At 39.3% G+C, this 24,999-nt stretch overlaps 1 protein-coding gene across 3 annotated transcripts; it reads right to left on the bottom strand.

Annotated features, from left to right (window-relative positions):
* Positions 1 to 16: 16 nt before the first annotated feature.
* Positions 17 to 23,331, bottom strand: fn1b (fibronectin 1b). Of its 3 annotated transcripts, XM_058760268.1 has the most exons (46): positions 23,005 to 23,331; positions 22,586 to 22,711; positions 22,231 to 22,368; positions 22,006 to 22,137; positions 20,686 to 20,823; positions 19,952 to 20,113; positions 19,380 to 19,577; positions 18,740 to 18,922; positions 18,430 to 18,606; positions 17,595 to 17,747; positions 16,833 to 16,961; positions 16,446 to 16,586; positions 14,963 to 15,075; positions 14,096 to 14,264; positions 13,805 to 13,981; positions 13,465 to 13,593; positions 13,099 to 13,188; positions 12,775 to 12,969; positions 11,736 to 12,014; positions 11,336 to 11,599; positions 11,146 to 11,240; positions 10,328 to 10,496; positions 10,019 to 10,105; positions 9,367 to 9,558; positions 8,235 to 8,513; positions 7,643 to 7,831; positions 7,452 to 7,541; positions 7,090 to 7,356; positions 6,894 to 7,010; positions 6,627 to 6,800; positions 6,369 to 6,524; positions 6,127 to 6,240; positions 5,596 to 5,895; positions 5,301 to 5,488; positions 5,084 to 5,171; positions 4,808 to 4,990; positions 4,390 to 4,479; positions 4,074 to 4,262; positions 3,875 to 3,964; positions 2,398 to 2,882; positions 2,154 to 2,292; positions 1,895 to 2,056; positions 1,688 to 1,813; positions 1,500 to 1,606; positions 1,273 to 1,362; positions 17 to 1,110 (listed from the first exon to the last, which is right to left on the bottom strand). In XM_058760268.1, exons 1-46 carry the CDS (start codon positions 23,162 to 23,164, stop codon positions 1,033 to 1,035), a joined length of 7,497 nt encoding a protein of 2,498 aa, XP_058616251.1. In that variant the 5' UTR covers positions 23,165 to 23,331; the 3' UTR covers positions 17 to 1,032. The 3 variants fall into 3 exon arrangements, with proteins under 3 accessions (XP_058616251.1, XP_058616106.1, XP_058616190.1); XM_058760123.1 differs by lacking the exon at positions 8,235 to 8,513; XM_058760207.1 differs by lacking the exon at positions 8,235 to 8,513 and having other exon boundaries at positions 2,398 to 2,525.
* Between the last annotated feature and the right edge of the window lie 1,668 nt (positions 23,332 to 24,999).

Below are 24,999 nucleotides of genomic sequence, written 5' to 3'. Positions count from 1 at the left end.
AAACACAAATCAGATATAACAGATTGTCATAGATTCCATCAAGGGTTTATTTGCATTTGTTGACTCTTTTTTTTTTTGCAAGGTTTGTTTACTTTAGAACCTAGTTCCAAAATAATTTGTTTTGAGTGACATTTTATAAATACAATTTGTCATGAGTCTTGCAATATATCAGAAAATGGATTTAACAGTAGTGAGAACTGGTGTAGACGGTAGGGAAATGACAATCAAATGAGACAACTATAACATACTATACAATCCAAAAACTTCTGAATGAAGGGGATAAATAGTCAAAGAATTTAGAAAATTAAAATTTGTATCAATGTAAAAACAGTGCTGACTCTAAATAATCAATGAGCCATGTTGAGAAAAAAAAAAAAAATATATATATATATATATATAAACGACACATTAAGACTTGATTTTTGGTACCTCAGTGTACCCCCAGTGGTGCTCTAACATTCTTTTAAAACAGTGCTTATTTTTACTACTTTGTCTCATATTTGCCACTATATCAATTAATAAAGACTGAAATCCTCTGAAAATAATGGTAAGGTAGTTTATTGTAAATTTAATTGGTTAGAAAGCTGTATATGTGTGTGTGTGTGTGTGTGTATATATATAATATATCACATATTAACAGAGAAAGTGCACTTTCCCGTTATACTTTTGGTATCAACATGTTGACAAATGGTTTTAACTGACTGCAATAAGAAAAATCTTTTGTAAATCATTGCAGTAAATTTTTAAATTGACGTATAAAACACACTAGCAAACAAAAATGTAAAAGCCATTTATATTCCTCAACCAAACAACAGCCAATCAAAGGCTGTGAATAAATGCAGCTGTTGCTATGGCATCACAACAGCTGCTGTAAAGCAGCAGCTGGACGGCAGTGGAAACATAACAAACAGGGAGGTTTTAAAGCCAGTATGTGATTAGTATGTTCTCATATAAAATCACATCTTTATTACGTGTCCCAATGAAATGATACATGAGGGGGGCAGAAGGTCATGGTGCAGTTTGGTCAGAATTTTACCCTCTGGGTTTGGCATTGGCCACAGCATCTGCAAGAAGCTCAGGTCGGAGACATTCAATGGGGCATTGAATGTTCTGGAAGAAAAAAGGGGAATATGTTATGTAATGAAAAGCAGAAATATTTATCTACATACATTCAAATATATGTGATATACTGTATATCGTCAATGCACATTTACCAAAAATATAACTCTTTTGCCTTTTGAAATGCTTGCATGATTGAAAGCCGATACTCACCATCCTCTGGCCAGTGTTTAAGCGGACAGGTTTGAGCAGGTCAGAGCTTATCTCAGCACCAGGCCTTCTGCAGTTCTCACATCGCCAGCCCTGAGGAGCAGCACATATACAATGCATTTCACCAGACTCAAGCATATGACTTTGAAACACCCCCTCTGAATTGCATTTTATTACATGTTCTGAAATTTTCTTTCTCTACTTTGTCGTAAAACACATTCTGGTCTTACCTGCTGTCCTCCATAGCATGTGCAAGTGCAGATGGCCCCTAAGTATTCTTTCTGCCACTGGTTTCCAACCTGGTACATCTTTCCATCATCGTAACATATGGACTCATCTATAACGAAATGCAAGATTTTTAATTCCACTGATTGGAACAAACTTGACTATACATTGTCTGTTTAGAGGAAGCACGTACGTGGTTCGCACTTGAACTCTCCTTTGCCATTGCCCAAGCAAGTGCAGCTCATCATGTGACCGTTTTCTGCCTGTCGCTCCCACTTTTCACCAATGCGGTAGTTGTTTCCATTGTCATGACACCATTCTGTGTAAAAAGTAATATTTCTGCACTCATACAGGATCATCTACAGGATAAAATCCACCATTTGATGTCCAAGTTACTCACTGGAAGAGTCACATCTGAAATGTCCACTTCCCAAACCGAGACATTTGCACCAGAGTTTGAAGCCAGTGTCAGACATACGCTCCCATTCCTCTCCGACATCATGGTGAGTGGCTGTGAAGGTGTCATAACAAGAGTCCTTGCTAGATGAACTGTCTCCTGGAACTGTTGGTTTTAATGGGAATAAAATAAAGAAACGTTAAGACAAGCATCATAAGCATTTGCATTTTTAAGCCTTCATCAAAGTTTGTTGATCCTTGACCTGTGTTTCCAGCGGTGACCATTTCCTCCAAAATTTTGTGCTTGAGGGCTCCCTTCAAGGCCTCCACAATGACATTATAAGAGGCACCAGAGGTGAGACCGATTAGGGTGGCGCTTGTGGTTGTTCCTGGGACACGCATCTGCAAAACAAGAAAGGGTGAAGGGTAAGGTGATAAAGGAAGATTTGGGACCTTTTTCTTTTGCATTCATCTAAAATTTTCTGTAAATCCTTCCTAGGTCCTCACCTGAAACATCTTCTCATCTGGATGGGTAATAGGCTGACAGGACACCAGGTAAGCAGAACTTTGCTGGTAGGGCTGCCATGAGATGGTGGTCTGGGTCTGGGCCTCCTGTGGTCTTCCAGTCTTGTCTTCTGGAAAACCAAAAGGATGGCCATCGCCAGGCCTTTCACTAACCTGAATAATTTGAGGCACACGACGCCCATCGGGTCCCACATTGGGGATGTAGACTAGGGTCTCCCCAACTTGAGGCACATAAGGCTGGGGTCGGGGTTGGTTAGGTTGAGGGTTTGTTTGATGATGGTTAGGCTGGTTGCCTCTGTTGGGTTGACTGGGCTGTTTATTGAATTCTGTGTACTCCACATGCTGCCCGTGTGCATCAGGTGAGTCATGCCCAGTCGGACCCACTGCATGAACTCTGTCAGACTCGGGCACATCCAACTTGTCTGGGCCACCGTGGTGGGGCAGACTGGGCAGATCAGAGGTCAGCTCTGGGCAGGAAAAAGGTGTTAAAAGCAAAGCAGCAGGTAAAGAGGCAGCCACAGTTGCATCTACCAGCCAGTAAGGCACTAAAGATTCAGTCAAGTAATGACAGTAGTTGCTGATATAATTTTAAAGGACAGTTGGTCCAAGAATTTTCTCAAAATTCACCAATGTTTTACAATTTAACATTGAGGATGATGTGCATTATATAGTTAAACCAACAGATTGAGAGTCAAGTTTCTGTCTTCAGCTGTGACAAGCTGCTGGATGGTTATTGTCAGTTTGTCTGTTTGTTTCCTGCCCATTGTGAAATCTCATTTGTTAAAAATTCCAGACTCAACTCTTTATTAAACATCCAATATGTTCTCATTGGCTGTGGTTTTGTAATATTGTTAATGGAAACTTTTGCATAACGTTTGGTTTGGATATGGTGTAAGATTCAGTCCAAGAATACACTTCTCCTCAGAGTGAAAACGTTGGTGAAAGTCTGGACCAGCCCTTTAAACACTTATCAAAGGTTTTGATCATAGTAGTCCATTGAGGGAACACTTAGTTTGAATAAATTAAACAGTGTAGTGATGAGCTAGCAGTCCAGTCAGCGTGGTGCATCAATTAAGCAACGTTAAATGCATTTTACATTCATTTTGCATTTCAATTCCGAGTGAATTTCATCATTAAAAAGCTAAGCACTAAGAAAATATATGGCTTAGCCAAGTATACAACTGAAATGCAAGCCAGCGCAATATCAAGATTTTATCAAATCCAGTGTAGGCTAGTTCAACAAAATGTGCTGTATCTATTTCAATTGCTACTGCAGCAGTTGCTATCATGCTTGCAAAACACTTTTTGCTAGCTTGTACCATTCAGAAACAAAGCATAATGGAGTACACCTTATGTCTCAATATGTGTATTAACATTCTGTATTTACATTTATCCATTAATCAGACACTTTTATCCAAAGTGACTTACAAGTTAGCAAAATCAATGTTTTTATACTTACGAGTTGTGGCCGTGCCAACCAGTGGTGCACTTCTCTGGCTATTCAGTAGGACATAAATCTTTATGATGTATTCTGTGCCTGGTTTCAGACCTGTTATTAAAATATCACAATATGGTTGCATAGTGCATTATTCATTTTGTTTCACGAGCCTAATTTACCAACATCTATGTATAACCACATCTGGTATTCTGGGTCTTACCAGTGATGGTGGCGTAGTTCTGGCCAGCATTAGGGCGGGGTGTAAGCTCACGAGGCGAACCACCTGATTCTTCATAAGTGATGTAATATCCTGAAATTTGTGTTGGAGGGGCTTCCCAAGTGAAGGAGATGGAATTGGGGGTCAGCGAGGTGAACTGGAGGTTAGTCGGAGAAGGAACAGCTGGCCGAGCTGTGACGATATAGGACAAAAATAAGGTCATACTGGGAAATTTAAATCAGTTCATTTTCAGACTTAATGCATTAGCATTAATACAGTATAGTACTCTTTCCACATTGGCAGATTTGCTTAGTTGTACCTGTGTTTACAGTCATTGTGAATGGAGGGCTTCGAGTATTTCCATTTAGTGTGTACATGTTGACCACATACATGACACCTGGCTGCAAACCTGAGGCATGGAATACATTTCTTTCAATAAACAGCAATACTCCCAACGTGTTTAAAAAAAAAAAGTTATAAAAAACATTTTTGTGTTTATCAATACCAAACAAACCAACATCAACAATAAACTAACATGGAAACCCCATAGATTTTAGACACTACTGTGATGGTAATAAAGTGGTATAAAATCTTTAAAGCAACTCTGAATGCAATATAAATACCATGGAAGTTTATAATACCAGAGTCAGTTTACTTTTTGAGCAAGCAGTGCTTAACCATTAATGTTGAAACAGATGGCCTATAAGGGGCTATTTATGGACTGTATGGTAACCTACCAGTGACAACGTAGGTACGGCTGTCAGCAGGAATAGTCTGCCTGAAGGTGGGGTGACCTCCAGTTTTGGGTGTGGCTTCAATAAGGAAACCTGTCATTGGCTCATTATTGACAACACGCCATGTGAGAGTGAATGAAGTGTCTTTCACATCAGTGATACGAACTCGACGAGGAGGGGTTATATCTGCGTAGTCAATGAGATTATAGTTTCCATTTAATATAGGAAAACTACTAAAAATCACTCAACTGTAATACAATATATGGGTAAACCACTTACTGTCAGCGGTGGTGCATTCTCCAGTGAGTGGAGAACTGCGGTCTGAACCTCTCAGTGCATAGACATGAACCTCATAAGCGGTGGCCACCTGGAAGTAAACAACAAATATTTAGGGCAGAAATGTCCAAGTCATGATTCAATAAAAAACTTTTCTACTTTTACTTGTGCCTACAAAGATTAAATGTATTTGTAAATTACAAGAAGGTAGACCTATTACCATAAGTCCAGGCACTAAGACTTGTGTGGAGTCTGGTGCAACATTCATTTCTTTGGCTGGGGCATAATCATTCTTCGGTGATACCACCACACGATAGCCAGAAAGCCTAGCATTGGGTGCTTGCCATGCCACGACAAAAGAAGATGGACTAATGTCGAAGAACTGTATATCGGTGGGAGCAGGGACAGCTGGGAAAGGTAAAGGGACAAGAATCAGGACTGATTAGGACAGGTACTCAACCCTATTATCTAATTGACTAGCTTGAAAAGCTAAGTTGAATTCAGACAGGTCATACCAGTGGGCTGAGTCTCCTCATGGGTAGTTTGCTGAATGCCCTCAAGAGCACGGACTGGGTTACGTCCTTTCATGGGAATGACTTTAATGTTGTACATGGTTCCTGGGTGCAGACCTCGGAGAACCACACTGTTATCACGACCACTTACAGCTGGTTGGTACTCCCTTTCTCCCTCCTCTGGACTAGAGTACAGAACCCTGTAGGAGGTCACTCCTGGAACCCGTGGAGCATCCCATGTCACAAGCATGGAGGTGGAGTCCACATCAGAGAAGGTCAGATCTCTTGGATGCTGCAAATTTGCTAGAGAGTTGGAAGGAGAAAGTATGTTTTGGGTGGCGTTGCATAGTGGCTAAAGCTCAGCACTGTTAACTGGAAGGTTGCTGGTTCGAGCCCCGTAAGGAACAGCAATGAACTCTAATCATTGACCTCTTGAGAAAGTCCTTAGCTCCAAGTTGTTCCAATAGGGAGTTTAACTTGATGATTTCAAAGGTTAAAAGGTTAGGTAGGTTAAGAAATCTAAAAACCACTAACCTGTTGTAGCTTTCTGGACCACTGGGGCGCTCTCTCCTTCTTGGCTGAGAGCAATCACATTAATTGTATATTCCACTGTGGGCACCAAGCCACGGATGGTCATTTCTGTACGTTCTGAAAAGGCAGAAATAGAATATTTATTACATCAAGTCCAAGTACTGAACCACTTCTTCCAAATTAACTTCAAGGTTATGAGTAGTAATAAAAGGTTATTAAAAGGTAATGAGCAAGTGGTGTCTCACCAGGTCCAACCAGCTCAGAGAATGTAGGACCTTGCCCACCCTTGGGCGACCCTGTTACTCTGTAGCCTGTGATGGGACCTCTTGCTGGGCTCCAGCGGACAGTTAAGGTATTGTCCTGAATATCAGAAACATCTAAATCTGATGGGGATGTAACACCTGAGAATGGAGAAAAAACAATACAGTCACAAGAAATGTGTGGTAAGCTAATGGTCAGACACTATAATAGTTATAGGTGTCTTGTTGAGCATGAGTACTTACTTCCACCTGCAGTCCTGTGTGTGATAATGACTGGTGTGCTGGAGGCTGGGCTGTCCCCTCTGCCTGTCACAGCATACAGCGTGATGGTGTAATCGGTGTCTGGACGCAGGCCCTGGATGGTGGCAGTGGATTGTGTTCCTGGAACAGTGAACTCTCTGGGTGCATCTCTTTCACCTAGGAGTCAATGAGAAGGAATCAGCTGCATTTACCAGTTCAAGTGAACTTGCAGAAACGAAACACAACACCACAAAAAACACTTTTTCATACCTGTTTCACCATGTGTGATCTTGTAGTAGCGTACAGTGACTGCAGGGGCATCCCAGGACATGGTGATGCTAGTGGGAGTGGAGGACGTCACGGCCAGGTCAGTGGGAGCATCAGAGACTACAGGAAGAAACAAGAGTTGCGTCATTATACCTCACAAATATGACAAAACAAACCCTTAATTTTTTTAACTTCTCACCAGTTGCTTGAGTTCCAGTAAGTGGTAGACTCTCTTTACTGCCACTGACAGCATAAATATAAACAGTGTATTCTGTCTCAGGAGCCAGGTTCACCAGTGTGAAGTAATTTCTCGTCGGGGGAAGTCTCTCGTCTTTAGAGCGCCCACCACTTGTTGGCTGATAGCGTAGACGGTAACCTGTAATGACGGCACGTGGAGCCATCCAGTGCACGGTAAATGAGTTGGTGGAGACATCAGAGAAGTCCAGATTTGTCGGCGAGTCCAATTCTGTGTGGATGATGGGAGGAGTTATTAACGGACTAGAACAGAGAGTGGTAAGAAAACTAAGAACTGAACACCATTTCTTATATCCAAATACGTACTTGTTTTCTGAATACCAGTTACAGGTTCACTCTCTCTGTCATCATAGACGCACACTACTTTTACCAGATACTCTGTATTTGACAGCAAGTCTGAATTGAGAAAAATCAGAATCAGCAGGTGAAATGTGTTTAGACTGTAAGCACATGGTTGAAATTAAGATCTTTAAATGAAAGCATCAGGAAACCCTTACTCTGAAGGAGGAAGTTATTGATGCCACCTCCTACATTGACTTCCTGAGTGTCGTCATCATTTTTTGTGGGATGGTAGCGGATGACAAAGCGGCTAATTTCAGATGGCTTAACAGAAGGGGAAGTCCATGACAGACGCATGGAGTCTGAGCCCACCTCAGCAAAGTTCAGGTTTGTGGGGGCTGGAACAGCTAAACAAGAAGGGGTCGAGAGACAGTGAACTTCTAAATGAAGTCAACACTTTTCTTATTAACATGAAACAGGAATACAGTATATACAAACAATATGATACCCCACCAAGTGGAAGTTATAATAATGCATTCCCCAGAAATGCAAATGCAAACGTACACGTAGAAATGCATCAATATTCAGAGATAAGCATATGATTGATTCAAAAAGCTGCACTGAGTTTGGGAAATAGCAAATGGTTAATCTTGGCTAGCCGGACTTGTAAGTAATGAAACGAAGTGGCTTGAGTGAATGATGTTTGAGGGATGAGGGTCTCAGCCTCTTGTTTGTCCATATTCTCCATTCCTTTCCCTCTTCTTTTACCCCCATTGAAATGTAATAAGAAACCTATGTAGGATAATTCACCAGTTTGGGTTTGCTGTGTGATCACCGAGGGCACACTCTCCGCCTCATCTGTAATGGTGGACACACTGATGTCATAATTGATGCCTGGCTCCAGTCCACGAATGGTATAATAGCTGACGGAGGAGTTCACCACGTCCTCCAAAATAGGAAAACTCTGGCCGGCCGTAACAACCGTAATATGGTATCCAGTAACTGCCGGGTAATTTAGCGGGGTCCATCTAATTCCGATTGTGGTATCCGTGAAATCAACAAAGCTGAGATCACCCACCTTGGGCACTTCTTTAATTGGTTTACAAAGTTGCATTTATCGGAAAGGGAGAGAGAAGACAAGACACACAGAAGCAATGACTAATTAAGACAAGCAGCAAATTACTGTTCTCATGCCATCAGTGCTAACAAATGATTAATCATCAGAAGAGACATGCACACAATAATGGAAAATAAAAAGGCTTTTGATTTGAATTAGTCATACTACAAAAAAAGAGAAAGTACCAATCTCTTATCTAGCAACTATTAAATTCAATAGATATTTTCAAACATTTAAAACCAAAAGTGAAACAGCCATGCTTGTTGAGAATTACACAATTATTTTCATGATGCACAAACAACACCAGGATTAAACAACACCAAAGACTTGTTGGAAAGAAGAAATTACTGGATTTGATCAGAAGTTAATATTCTAATATATTAAATGCAACTGTCTTTATGGATCTTTGCAGGGTTCGTGTGATGCATCTATAAGGATCGATAGCATCTTACTAGAGCAGAAGCAGAATTATGTGGTGAAGTAGATATAGCTCAAGAATGGAGACTGATCTTTGGGCTGGAGACTGGTAGCAGGTTGGAGCCATATAAGTTGTGAGCCATGAGTTATCACCATTATGGCTAACTAATAGATCTATTGACTTCACTTTTGACATTTCAGAAGTATACTTGTGATCAACAGTCTATTATTCAGATATGCTTTAAAAGCAGCAATTGGCATTTTTGTTGGCTGGGTGTCTTGAGAGGGTGAATTTCTAAATCTATGGATCCATAATCAGGTGATTCTCTGGATCAGTCATGGTGGTTTTGATCCAGCAGAGCATGGCTTGAACTTACCTCTATTTGTTAACTATAGATGGGGTCTTACCTGGTATTACGGTGGTTGAGATAGGCTCACTCTCCAGATGGTTTTTAACAGTGTAGACGCTGACATTGTATTCAACGCCAGGACTGAGGTTCTCAAGGGTACATGAGGTTTCATGCCCTCGAACACTCTCCTCTAGAGTATTTCCACGCTGCCCATTGGTTGGTATGCATGTTACTCTGTAGCCAGTGATATCTGAGAGGATAAAGGAGATATTGCAAGTATAAAAATAGAAATGGACACTTACAAAATAGTATAGCTACTGTAATAGAGTCCAAAGATGGTATTACCATCCTGATTACCATATTCATATATCATAGTATTATGAATGTAAGGTTCTTAAAAGAATAACATAGTGCTGATCAATAAACTGTGGTATATATTTTTTAGTAATACCATGATTAACAATGTATAAAATTACATGCTAGAATTAGAATTAAATGTAACAATCATCACAAACACATGAAATATATAAACAGACAAAGAACAGTGGGAAAAAATGATGACTGGAAGAACAGATCATTCCTGGAAGAATTTAACGTGATTATTTGAAATGATCACATACACACAGCCTACACAAATAGCCAAGGTCCACCAGCATGCTTCAAAGAAAGGGTGAACAAGGATAAGAAGTGGGTGTACAGTCAATATTTACCTGGACTTTTGGTCCTGCTCCATCTGACATTAAGTTCACCGGTGACCGGGTTAGACACCACATTTAGGTCAGTTGGTGGGGATAGGGCTAATGTGACAGCAAAGAGGAATGAAATCCAACATTAGAAAATATATATAGTACTTTGAGCTGTATATTACAGGCTAGAAATCTCTACATTTTGTTTAAGATCTTTCAGCAGATCTACCAGACCTCTTGTCTTTGTAGCTAGTAAAAAAACTATGCATTTGAGTTCTAAAACCTTTTCGGACATTGTCAAATTTACTTGAATTAGACTTATCAGTAACTTACATGTCACAGCTTTGTTTGTGAAAGGGTTGCCATGCTTTCGGCCATTGAACAAGGGTTGCAAGCTGTAGATATACTCCGATCCTGGTGTCAGACCAGAAAAGTAAATAGTGCCTTCTCCAGAGGTCACGTCTCTGGGAGCCTCACCTCCTTGGCTGGGTCTCACAGACATCTGAGAGAAGGACACATGTTCTTGAGATTTTTATTTTTTTTCCTGAAAATGTAGAAGCAAAACTCTGGTGATAACAGCTTATGGTGAAATATGGTAGCTGGTCCAAGTTGGTTTATCAGCTTGAACAACAACTGTTCTCTAGGGCAACCTAGTGTTCCATCTATGACCATTAATTACCAACTTGGACGAATTTTGTCAGCCATTAGGGACTGAACGCTGGTGGGCGGGGCCTATGGTGAGAAGATGACTATTCGTCAATGTCTTGCTCTGGAGGCAATGTTTCTGCAAACGACTGCGCCTTGGTGACGTTACCTTACCCCAATGGATCCAAAACGAGCCGTTTTTGGAGCTTGATTAAATAAATGCTTTGTTTGCATTGATGAGGATGTTTTAAGCTATGAAACTTGCAGGATGTTTTAATAGTACAAAGACCACTTACATGCCAAAAGATCAAGGCAAATTTGATTTGTCATGCCATGACCCCTTTAAAGTAAGGTGATGGATTTCCACAATTCCTGAGAACAATATGCACAATCTCTAACGTGCCATCCAATAGATAATTTTTACAATATTGTTTCGGTTTTTCACCTGTTTTAAACAACAAACTAATAATGTGGTAACCAGAAAATTGTAAATACAGTGTTTATACCCTATAGCTGAATCGTGGTACTGGGGTCCAGGTAACAATGATGGCTGTATCAGTGACATCTGTGCTGAATCGAGGAGCATTACCTGTTGGCTGAGCTGAAGAACAAAAGCAAAAAAACAAAGAGGTTTCAAAATGGCCTCAGGAGAGCACTATTACTCTATTGTTTCACCTCAGGAGAAAAGATACACACATGTTCTGAAGACATCATTGACTCCCTCGCTGAGCGTGCTCCCTTTCTCTGAGTGCAGGGAGACTATGTACTCTGTGTCAGGCTGAAGGTCGGTGAGCTTGTATTGAGACTCGGAGCTGGGGATCCTCAGCTGTTTGGGGCTTGAGCTGCCCATGCTGACGAAGAGACGATAACCTGTGACCTGAGCTTTGGGGACAGACCAGATGACCAGAGCGCTGTCATCAGTGATGTCAGTGAACCGCAGGTCGGTAGGGGCATCAGGCTCTGAGAAGAAAATGTGGTGAAAAGTTGACCAAGATGCTATGTATATTATAAACGTAACTATAAACAGATTCAGCTTCTTTTGTTAGTTGCAGTTTAGAAAATGATCAGCTCAAAGACAAACATGAATGTCACCCACTTGTAGATTGCTCCCCAACCAAAGGTTCACTCTCCACTCCTCTGTTGACTGCATAGACATGGAAGCGGTAAAGTGTGCCAGGTTGCAGGTACGCGAGCTCGGCATAAGCATTCTGTGTCATGGGAAGCTGAAGGGGTCTCTGGGCCCGGCCATCTGTGCTTACGGGTGCAAAGGTCACGCGGTATCCTGAGACCTCATTAGGAGGACCAGTCCAGGTGATGGTGATCTTGGCATCGGTAACTTCATAAAACTGCAGGTCTGTGGGAGCTTGGACCTCCTCTGTTAATGAGATGGAAAGCAAAATTACAATCTCTCAGAGCTCTACTACAAGGGGAGATAGGAATGATCATGTAAACACTTTGGGCAAGCTAGGAGTCTGTTCATATCCCTAACCATAAGTAAAAGCTGTTAAATATTTATTTAATTAGGAATGTCTATATCATCAATGCATGCTTTCATGGAGTTCAAAACGATCACTCCGTTAGCTTCAAGAGAGAAAAGCTAAATCATGCAAAGCAGAAAAGAGTTTTCACAGTTCTCATAAGGAAGTGTGTGTTTGGTAAAAAGACCTCAACTGGCAAGACAAGAATGGAAAGACACGCTCAAAGCTTCCCAGTCCATCCTTATAAGGTTGTTTTGGCTCTCAGAAAGCACTAAATCTCCCAGCTCAGGCATTTGCTAGAGTAAGCTCTCATCGAGAAGAGACACAGAACTGGCAGATATCTTTACACGTGAATAAGAAACTTGGGCACTTTCACAAGCTTAGAGAGAAGTGAGCAACAGCCTCTTAATAAAGGTGTTTGAACTCCAATACAGACATAAAATACTAAGTGTGTGAGAGAAAAACACTTTGATGCAAAGAGAGGTTAGAATACAAATTCTGAACAAAAAAAATAAACGAGATGCGTCAATAAGCTATAAAAATAAAGCAGGAGGTACAGGCTGCAACATGCCTCAACCTCTTTCTCAATATTTCCTGTCCTTTTCTACAATATCTGTCCAATAAAAGGATCCTAAAATGGATCATCTGAACTCTTACCAGGCTGCTGCTCTCCAGTGGTGCTGACCTGTAGGACCAAAGGTTTACTCTCCATGTTGTCTTCCACTGAGTAAATACTGACATTGTATGACAGGCCAGGTCGAAGGTCACCCAGTGTCACAAATGTTTGAGTCTCAGGGAGGATGAGCTCAGTACTGCTGCCCTCGACCGAGGGTGTGTACACCACACGATAGCCTGTGCAAACACATTACATGAAAAAATTGTTAACACCTATTCCGCATTCATACATTATCTGTAGATGTAGTATAATTGCAACTTTAAGCAACTTTAATGCATGAATGTTGGTACAGAAATGTTACTCACCAGTTATAGGTGCTTGGGGTTTGGACCATCTGATCGTGATGGCTGACTCCTGTACATTTGAGACCTCATAATTAGTTGGAGCATCAGGTGCTGTGAATAGACAGACGATTAATTTGAATGTGCAATGCAATCTGATCACTTTAGTGGATGGATGTTAAATATGTAAATGTAGTACATTTTGTTTTGAACAGAAGAAAGGTTTCTTTTGTTGTCATACCCAACCACTTCATGTGGCAAGCCAATGTTAGCATCAAACCAACAAAACAAATTGAGCAACAAAATAATGCTATGAAACTGATTCATGCCTGGTAGGAAATCTTCATGGCTGTTAAATGATAAAGTTTGGCAAAGTGATGGATATCTTACCAGTGGTCTGAGTAGTAGTCAGGATGAGATTTGTATCTCCTTCTGGATTGACTTCAAAAACTTGGACGTTGTACCTACGGCCAGGCAGAAGATCTTGAATGTTCACTGATGTAGCTGTTCTTGGGAGGTCTGTGGAAAACAAGGGTAATACAATTTTTCAAAGCCACTTTCAAATTTGAATGAATTATAATTGGACAAGATTGGTATTATAAATTTAGCTCAGAATCAGGCTAAAAATTTTTTTTCGAGTTGGCGCTTTCCTTCTCACTGCTGTCCATTTGAACATTACTATTTCTCCTATTCATTTCTGAACAAGTTGCATATCTCCTACAATACTTACCAACCACATTTTGTGAGGCTCCTTCCTCAGAGAGTTCATATTGCACTCTAAATCCAGACACTGTCTCAGATGCAGATACCCAGGAGATGACGAAACTGCTGGAGGTGATTTCGGTAACGGACTCTGAGGTGTCCACTATAGGCGGAGGCTGGGTGGTCTCACCCTCTGTTTTTTCCACTGCAGAAATGGAAATATGCTCGATGAAGATTTCATGTTTTATTTCAATAGCAAAGATTTTGAAATTCCTAAAGAAAAAGAAAAGAATTGAACATAATAAGATAATCTACGTACGAGAGCCATACGTAGTGGTGAAGTCAAAGCGAGTGACCTCTCTCGGTCCGTAGCGTAGAATGCTGATCAGCTGACCTTCATAGGTGAAACCTGGTTTAAGCCCTGAAATAGTGTGCGAGTTGATGTGCCCAGGAATGGTCACCTCCTTCCAGGGTGTCCGTGTGTTTTTCTGTAAAAGGGGAACATTACACACTGAAAAATATAGAAACTAAAAACATCAATCTTGTTGAAAGAGGTAAATCTGTGGTAAAACTGTTGCATGAATTTTTTTACATTTTGTTTTGCCTTTACATGTTAAACAATTCTGCTTTAGTTTAGTTTAGTTTTGAAATAGCTTGCAGAGTAACAAAGAGCGGTTATTTTGATAAAGGCCAGTTTGTTAAAAGTCTCTTGACATTTCAAATTAAGAAAATTGAAAGTATATTCCAAAATATTTTTGAATGTACATTGGCCTGCAAAAATAAAATATTGTCCAAACACAGCTTCAGACAAATTGCAATTTAAAACGCCCTGGCAGAAAAAAAAGAAGAAAAAAAAAAACAATTCTGAAAAGCCTCTTTCTTTTAGTTAAATGCAACTTTGCACTGAAGTCAATGTTTCATCGTGTCAGACTGAAGAGTAAATGTGTGTTTTTAAGGTCAAGGACTGTGGCTTGTTTGTGTGTGATGAAATCTCATCCTGTGCTTTTAGCATAGGCGATCATCCCTTGCAGACAGAGGTACACAAACATTCAATGAAGGGACAAAATGTCTCTCCTTCCAGGAATCTGGATTACAGTCGATGCTTTTGTACTGTTCCTTATCGACATAAATTGTCACTATAAAAATCCAGATCTGAAACGTGAGACTGCAAAACACAAAGACTTACGACTCTCCACTTGAGGATATATTGCGTAATGTGGGCAGACGGGGGAGCGTTCCATTGGATGGGATGGGAATTCGGCTGATTTCCAGCTTCTGTGATGATGACCCGAACAGGAGCTTTTGAGGAGGAGGATAAAAATTAATGATTGTTAACTGATTAGATAGTTTCATATTGTAAAGGGCATTTACCTTGCAACTGTATTTAATACAGCATATGAGACTAAACTCACTCTGAAGGAAAGGCATTCAAAGAAAGGAGAAAAGTCTTTGAAAACAGTGCGTTTCGTATTTGAAAAAAAGTTTGGATAAGACAGTTGAATCTGCTGTCTGGACAGATGTCTGAAAATGGAGCAAAATTACCCCAGTTTGTCAAGTGAGGGGTGTTAAACAGTCCGGAGGATGATTGCATGGGTGCGGTGTTAAAAATCACACCCGGCCATAACATTCTGCACCCACTTTACCCTTTATCATCCCCGGGCCTTCACAGAGTTTGGTTAACAGCTGCATGCAATTCAAGGCAGTGAGGTCATTTTGAACAATTCTAATGTCCTCTTCACCTCTGGCAGAAAATATATCAGCCTTTGTGGTGTCAAACCAAAATTACACAAAACAGTAAGATGGTAACCCAGATACAAATTCACAGTGACCCTTCAAAAGTACAACCTTCAGTATACAGTGCTAAAGACAAGCATTTACAGATGGTCTGAGTGCGGCTTTTCTTTTTTTTTGGTTCTGTGAAGGTTGTTAAAATACAGCTCACACTTTCCTCAAAAAAGGCCAAAAGCTAACAAACAGCAACCTGTCTTACATTACTACAGGCCATTTGGTTGCACAGAATCGCAAATGAACAGCAGACCACGGTATTAAAAGCTATAGACGGTATTTGAGAATCACATTTGATATTTTGCACAATTGCGCCATAACCATAAAAATAAAACTTTGCAAGGGATCTAACACAATGGTGCTCAAAGGCAGGATTGTCAATGAAAAACAACTGTTTCTCACACCATGATAACATAAGGCTACTTTTATGGTACTTTCTGAAGTGTGACAGCCCCAGTTACTTTATCTACTTTCTTTATAAATAAAAGAAAAGAAAATATGTATAAACACCTGTCCCATCTGGCTAACTTCAAATGGTTAATGTTCCCCCTGTAGAGACATTAGAAGGAGGTTGACATCTGCTGAATTTCAAAGAGAGTGTTGATAGTAAACGACAGATGAGAAATCCTTCAGTGGGACCATTTGAGACTTATAAAAGAAAAACAAACATGCATAATCAACTGTTAGTCAAGTTAAAGGAGGATAATTGCGGGAAAGTGACTGTTGGCAACAACAGATGTCCTGTTTCTGTCACACTTCCATTCTCCACGACCGTTGCCTGTGCAAAGACACTGCAGAGTGTTTCCATTGGTGTCAATGTAACTGTTTTTAGTTCTGTTAGCTAGGTCTTTTTTTTTTTTTTTTTAAGTAGTGAGATCTCTTACCGGTTGACTGCAGAGGTTCACAGGCCAGTTCTCCAATGCCGTTACCATAGCAGGAACATCTATACGGGACGCCTTGGATGACCTTGTTCCATGTCTCGCCAATCTGGTAGAACACCTTGGTCTCGGGTTCCTGGCACTGGTCTAAAGAAAAAGATTAAATGGTTTTTGTAGACAAAGTAAAAATAGTCTTTCTTTCGTTGCAACTCTGACATGTTGACAAAAACTATTGTTTCAGTCGAGTCTGAATTGAAGGAAACATGGGCCATTCACGCTGTAAAATACTTTGAACATATAAAAGGAAGTTCTGGCATTTTGAGAAAAAGGTTAGAAAAAGAAAACAGAACAAAACACTGAACATAGCAGCGAAATTAGAGAGTGCCGGCTTACCGATGGCATCACATTTCCAGCGGCCGCGACCTTGGCCAAAGCATGTGCAGTTCATCATGTAGCCCTGGTCATGACGCTTATCGAAGGTCTCGTTGACATCATATGTCTGTCCATTCACAACGCACTGGTCTGAAATGGGGAAGTTTTTTTTTTTTTCAGTAACTTTACGATGAGTGACAAAAAGGGAGATCTGGAAGAATTTTGGGAAATCTGCATCCTCTATACTCCCAATTTGTAGGCAGAACCTACATAGTTTTAGACACTATCTAAAGACTAGTAAAGACCTCCAAAATAAAATATTTTACAAAATAAAAAAAATATATATATTATTTCAAACAAAACAAATGCTGTTCTTTTGAAAGAATCTTAAAAAGTGCATCAGGGTTTCCTATAAATATTAAGCAGCACAACCATTTGATCATGAACAGAAATGTTTCTTGAGCAGCAAATCAGCTTCTGAAGGATCATGTCACACTGAAGACTGGAGTAATGACACTGAGAATTCAGATTTTCCAGAGGAATAAATTACATTTAAAAATATATTTAGGTAGAAAACAACTATTTTAAACTGTAATAACATTTTTAAAAATTTTGATCAAATAAATGCAGTCTTTATGAGCATAAATCTCATTGTAAATAAAATAAAGTATACATAAGTATATATATTTCATGTATTTTGTATTTACTATATTTCATAATGTCATGTCATAATCTATCAGTGGTATATTTGTAAGATAATTGTGTCTAGGAACATCTAATGACCTTTGAGCTGAGTGTGGGAAATGCAGTTCCACTCTCCGCGTCCATTGCCTTGGCACGTGCAGCGCATCATGTGACCAAGCGTGTCATGGCGTTTGTCCCACTCGTCACCCACACGGTACATGACATCATTAATGGTGCAGACTTCCTCATGAGCTGGATTAATATGAAGAAAGGGAATTTATGATTGCATAAAATCCATCCAAATACTTACAACAAGCACGTCTATTCTGAATGCACCTAATGTTCCATGTCCATTCTGATCTCATTCTCCCTGGAACTCAGCCAGGAACTATGTCTGGTCTGGACCGGAGCCAGGCTTAAAACCTTGACAAGGGCGGACCCCATAGATTCAGTCAGCGGAGCCACAAATCAGTACCCCATTACATGGCCTTAAAAACTCCAACTCCCTTAATGGCTCTTAAATATATCTCAAGAACTCATTTGCAGGCCACTGAGTTTCATGGCCTGAGCACATTAATGTCCAATTAAGGCCAAAATAGCTATTACTGTCTATAAAACCTGACTTCAGCTGAATCCATTAAAAAGAACCAATAATTTAAACAGATAACAACACACAGTTATACTCCTACTGACACACTGTGTAAATGAAAACTGTATTGTGACTGTATAAAAATTATCTTTATGCAGCAATGTGCTGAAATCTTTCAGTTTTTATAGTGTATTCAAAGTTCTTTTTTTTTTTTTTTTTAAGCTATTAATGTATTTCCACTGCCATGAGCTATTTTCTCTGTTATCCATAGAGGAAATAACTTCATAATGTAGTGAGCAAAGCCAGTACTGCTGTAGGAGATCTACAACGATTAAACATGCTCACCAGCCATGGGACAGAATCCGTATTTCCGATCTGAATCATAGTCGGTAGTGGTACCACACCACTTCATGCTGTCACTACGGCCGTCAGATGTGCAGTCGGTGTAGTTGCGTCCATTATACTTGAAGGGAAACTGGCACAGAGCACCATTTGAGTTTCCTCCACGAGTCGTCACAAGCTCTGAAAGGCCAAAAAAGGAACAATCAGACAAACCAAGAGTGAATCTTGATTCATTACATTAATCTGCACCCAAGTGAAAATATTTTGTTTGTTGGTTTTGACCAAGGCCTTGCCCCCTCTGAGATTCACTTACGGTTCTTTCGGGTACAGAATGAGTACAAGCCGTCGCTATCATAGTCAGATGTAGTACTGCACCATAACTGCCCATCTGTTCGGCCCTCAGAGATGCAAGAGTAGTGGGTGTTCCCACTAAAAACAAATGGGAACACACATGGCTGCCCACCGGAGTTGCCACCGTAAACAAAGGACTGTCCGTCTGCATAAATCAAGGAGAGGGCAGCATTAATAATGGCACTGGGGTGTTTCAAATATTCAAAATGAGGGGGTTTATGTCACGCCAACATTTAAAAACTTGTATACTCATTTGGGAGATAACCACTTTGCACCAAAACAGTTTGTTTTTAGCCTTTTTCCTGTAGCTCAAACAGCAGAGCATGGCAAAACTGGGTTTGATTCCCAAGAATTGCATGAACTGGTAAAAAATAAATTGCATGCAATGTAATTCGCTTTGGATCAAGCATCTGCCAAATGCATAAATGTAAAGGTTTTTGCCTTTTTATGCACCGAAGTAGTAGAAAAATGACAACAAATGGGTAACAGCTTAAACCTAAATTGGTCACATGCCCTTCAATGTTTCCAAGAACTGGTTAACATAACAAGTGTACTAAATTTTCCTGAATCCCTAAAAAAAAGCTGAAATAGGTAAAGGTCACCTTGCTCTTCGCAGCTGATTCCTCCTCCAACACAAGTGCAAAGCATCTCCTTGCTTCCCTGACTTCTGATCCAGCTCATGCCATTGGAATAGTACACACCAGAATCAGTTTTACAGTCGCCCTCCTCAAGAAGTTCAGCCAGGACATTGACTTGGTTTATCACCGGTGAAAGTCTATGAGTCGCGGAAGAGCCAGAACCTAGTCACAAAAACAACAGAGACAAGCTGTTGAAGCTTAGAACAAAAATCCCCCGTAGGAATAAATATTTTGATCAGTCACATTGCGATAATGGGAACTATAGTCCTCCTGAAATTCCTTCCAAAAACTTTTGACTATACATTCAAAAGTTTATTAAGCAACTTATTGGCCACTTGGGATCTATGTGCCTTAGGATCTAGATTTAGTTTTATGCTATTTGTCATTCCTTGGAATTCCCATTTTTACACTTTAACAAATGTTGCACCTTCCATTGGCTTTAGTGTAATCACGTGAACATTAACTCACAAAAGCATGGAGAATTGGAATTAAATAATGCATTTCCATCTATCTGACAGCAGATTTTGTACACGTACCAATGGCGGGTGTTGCATGGGAAGCAGTATGTCTGTCACACTTCCATTCTCCACGACCGTTGCCTGTGCAAAGACACTGCAGAGTGTTTCCATTGGTGTCAGTTTTGGTCCAGGTCTCACCAATACGGTATGAGGTTTTAGTATCCTGATCATTACAGCGGTCTGGAAAAGACAATGAAATAAGTTAAGGTGACAAATGGCACAGAGCAAACATGGAAAAGCCTCTTTACTAAGATACATTCACATTTATTCATCCAACCCTTTTTTTCCCACTTTTGCTTGGCACAAGCTTGTTTAGGAAACATCTCCACACCGTCACACTTCAGTAGGTTGTCTTTATTTATGACCCTGATGAAGTGTTTTCCGACACTTTCCAAGCAGAGAAGGTGAAGGAAGTCAAGATCGTAATAGTGTTTGTTCACCCACTGCACTTCCTTTCACTGCAAGACTTCTACTTCAATAGCCCTGGAAAGTGCACACTGTAATTTTCCATGTGCATGCTCCCATCCAGCTATAGGGAGCTTGCATCTCTGCAGAGCTCATTGGTAATTATGTAATAAGGGTGTGTCACGCAAATAACTACAAAGTCATGAAAGGAGACATGGAAAATTGCTGTGCTTTGGAGAAAAAAACAGGACCTTAGAAATAAGTAGGCGTCTGCTGAGCAACAAACACAATAAAAAAGGCGCTTCTACTGATGCTGAAGACATGCAATATTGAAAACAAACTCTTACTTCTGGAGGTGCAGGTGATGCGTCCGTTGCCCTCTCCCAAACAGGTGCAGTCGACTATCATCCAGCCTTGATAGGGTTTCTGCCATGTCTGGCCAACCACATATGAAGATCCTAGCGAGTCATCATAGCAACGCTCCGCTGTGAAGATACAGTAAATTTAGCATCTTGTTCTTTCCACTTGGGTGTGGCATGCCAAATTTCCGAAAAGAGTCACATGTAATTTCATTTCGGTGTGCATATACACATAACCAACCAAGCAACAAACAAACAAATAACAGGACATTTAAATACACACATACATAAAAAAATGTGCATAACATTTCAAAGAAATTAAAATGTATTAAAATTGATTTTAAAAAATCGTTAAATACACTGATAAAAATTATTTTTTGGTGAAGTAAATACTACATAAAAACAAATGTAATTTCTACATTAATTTTTTAATTCTTGCCTGAACTAAATTATTTAAAGTAAATTCTATATTAGTACTCAATTTAAGCTTGCAGAAATTAAAGTTTGAATTTCTAAGTATATTTTATTTGTTGGAATTGTTTGTTATGTTTACAAGGATTCTTTAAGTAAATATCAAAGTTATGATCCCGTTTTTCCCATCAAATTTGTCACTGTTTTTTAGTTATATTTACACTGTTTTATGGTTGCTTTTGTTGTTAAGTTTAGTAACTTACTGTTTTGTGACATCTGGAGTTGATTTTCTACTCAAAATGACCCATTCTTACTCAAACACTATCCACTGATTGTCACCGTCATTGTGTATGGTGTACCAAGTATTGAGGTCTCTGTGTTCATTTGGGTAACAACTCTTTTGAGTGGATATATTATCTTAAAAGGATAATAAGCTGTCTACTTGCTTACTTACATGTTTGTAAGTGAATCACATGCTTTAATAGCATGGTTGTTTCCCAGTACTACATCGTTTGAGTACATTTTAGAAGCCATGACTGAGCGAAAAGTACTTAATTATTGCAGATTTAACTTAAAATAATCAAGTAAAATTTACTCATCAAACTCTAACTGGCCATGTTAATTTGACTTATTTCCTTTGCTAATTTGACCTAACTTAGCCAAGTAGATTTTACTTAATTCAATACTTACATTTTACTTAAAATTTATTTGTGCAAAAACTTGCCAAATAAAAATTAAGTAAATTTACTTATTGTTTTTTTTCAGTGTATGTATACCTGCTCTGTAGCTGTTTGCAAACCACTTGAATAGCCTGTTTATACATATTTACAGGAATAGCTATTTGTCTGCAGAATGTTTGCAAAGACAAATGTACAGTACAGGTAAACACTGACTCACCAACTGGTTTGCAAGTCCACTCTCCCTTTCCATTGCCAAGGCACACGCATTCAAGCATGTAGTCTCCAGTGTCGTGTGGTCGTGTCCAGGTGTCTCCGATTCTGTAGGAATTTCCTCCTTCATGGCAGCGATCTGTAAACAAGAAACATCGGATAGTTTAGTAGTTTAGTAAATGTACAAATCGTTATTTATTTATTTATTCTTCTTCTCCTTTCTTGGACTTACTTGCAATGGTGCAGCTAATTTTGCCTTTGCCGGACCCAATGCAGGTACAGTCCCATATCATGCCATCCTTCGGTCGCTCGTAAGTCTCTCCGACTCGGTAGGAGCGCGAATTGAGTTTGTCAAAGCACGTCTCCTCGGCTACAGGTGACAAAAACGAGCAGATAAACCATATGTATCTCTCCACCTACATCATACTGCAAATGCATCACCTAAATAAAGCTTCACATCAAATACAGAAAATGACCAAACAACTCGTTCAGCGCGCATACAGTACGTGCGTAATTGCGCATTCTTGCGCACTCACAGAAAATCATAAATGCAAACTTAAACATATCTGAATGATAAAAACGCTCACCTGCAGGTTTGGATTTACACTTGACCCCTGAAGCCCCCTCACAAGTGCAGATGAGAGTGCTGTCCATGTACTGACGCTCCCACTGATCGTTCTTTTTATAAAATCGACCGTTGTCGTTGCAGGCATCTAAAGTTAAAATCACACTTTTTAACACTCTTTCTTTCTCTCTTTTCCTTGTACATCCCATAATCCTACCCCATACCTAAATTTAACAACAACCTTACTAACTATTAATTAGCAAATCATTATTTTATTATTAATAATAATTATTAAGAAAATTATGGGTTTACTGAGGCAAAAGTTAATGGTTAGTAGTTAGTTAAAAGTGAAAATTGGATCTTTTGGAAATTGGAAATTAAGTATGGTCTTTTTTTTTCTTTTTTTTTTTTCGCTCCAAATAAATAAACTGATGAACTTACTTTCATGGATTGCTAAACTTCTGGCTTCCTCGTAGACCGGGTCCAGACGGACTTGTTGCTGCGTCTGTCTTTTACTTTTCCCTGCAGATTGTGGCATACAGTGGACAGATCCCCCGATGCACAGCAGGAGCAGAAGTCTCTTTACTGAGATACGGGTCATTTTCACCCGCTACGGAGAACAAGTGTGTCAATGTGCAGTGTTTTCTGTGGCGCGCTGGAGAGGAAGGCGCGGAGAGGTTCGCGGAGGCTGATTGTCTTTGCGCACGGTTGTATTTCAACTGCCTTCCCCTGACTGTGCTGAACCTCCGCCGTCCAGCTGATGTGGGACGAGTGCTCTTTTAAAGGGAGATTTTATCCAGCCCACTGTGGAGAGAGAGAGAGAGTGAGGGACAGAGTTTGGGGGCTTGAGGGGAGGGATCTCTCACCCTCTCCAGTCTCTGCGTCAGTTTCGGGAAATCTGGCACAACGCAAGCATCACCTGCGTAGTCATGCACCCGCAGGTAACTGTCATCTAGAGTTCACAGCTATTCAGAGTTAAACAAGTTCTATTAACATTAGATATATTTTACATTATATAACCATATATTTATATAGATGCATATTTTTATTTTAAAAACATTTTAAAACAGGCCTATCTAAATAGATTTTAACGAATGCAGTAATGAAAATAATAAAATATTCATAATATAAATATTATAAACATAGGCTATTAGTATTTAACACAAATTATTGTATTATATTCATATTTTATATATGGTTTATGGTACTTTTTCAATTAGAATTATATACTCTTTATACATGCTAAAAAAAAATTCAAACATTAGAGCAGCACATGTAGATTAAAGTATGAATATATGAAAATATATTACATTTCTACTACTAATTACAGAAATGTTAAACCAAGATAAATAAATAAAATAAAAAGCAGTTAAAAAAATTAATAATATACTTTTATTTGTATACGTATTTATTTACAGTCATGTACAGTGTTTTAATAAATAATTAACTAACCGTTTTAGAACCAAAAAGCCTTTGATTAAAATAACTCATGATATGACAAAATCAGGGTTAATTTAGAAAGCAAAATGATAGTCAGCTCAAAATTCACATGTAACAAATGTGCTATCTTTTTTTCTTACAAAAGTCTTTATGATTTTTATTTGCTTAGCTTAAGATTTATCCTCCGTGGTGAATAAAGTGGAAAGAGAGCAGAGCGATTCTGGGCACGCTGTTTACCCATCATGCCTTGTGTTCTTTTTCATGGGTGGAAAATATGCAGTGTTTCTGGTGCACGTTTTTGTCTAGCCTGGGTGATTCTGGAAGTCACAGAGTAGAAAGGGAAATAGCTGCTGGCGACAAAAAAAAAAAAAATAATGATTTAGTACTCTAAGGCACACGAACAAACACTTACAGGAACTGATGTCCAGTACCTGGTGTCCATGTCTAGGCGTGTGACTCAGTACAAAACCTCATTGCCCACAATGTCAGCAGTCTACTGCTGCAAGTTTGCTCAACTTTGTCATCCAACTCTTTCCTTTTCACATCTGCAAAACACATCAGAAGATTTTTAGTCATCATTTGAGAAGATCATGTAAGCTTGCTGTCAGTAAAGCATGAGTCCAAACCAAGTACTACAAGACCAAGATATTCATAAACTCACATACATTTTCAGTTGAACTTTTCACTAAGAATATATTCTAATATAATTTGTTATAAAAAGGTTGCATAACATTTAACATTATAGCATGACATATTTTACACCTTTATGACTTAATGCTGCGATTGACCAATCAGAATCAAGCATCCCACAGAGCAGACTAAGTTTTTATTAAATATTTATTCTATAAAAGTGTATTTATCGTAAATCATTTTTTGTATTAAAACACATTATTGAAATACTTTATATTTATTAAAAAATATGTACCTACTTCAGTATATTACTGAATTAATATTTTATATATGGTTTGTAATTAGATATTTCAATATACTTTTTAT

This window comes from Onychostoma macrolepis, chromosome 01 (genome assembly GCF_012432095.1).
Source record: "Onychostoma macrolepis isolate SWU-2019 chromosome 01, ASM1243209v1, whole genome shotgun sequence".
NCBI lineage: Eukaryota > Metazoa > Chordata > Actinopteri > Cypriniformes > Cyprinidae > Onychostoma > Onychostoma macrolepis.
This window is presented reverse-complemented; position numbering and strand designations above follow the sequence as displayed.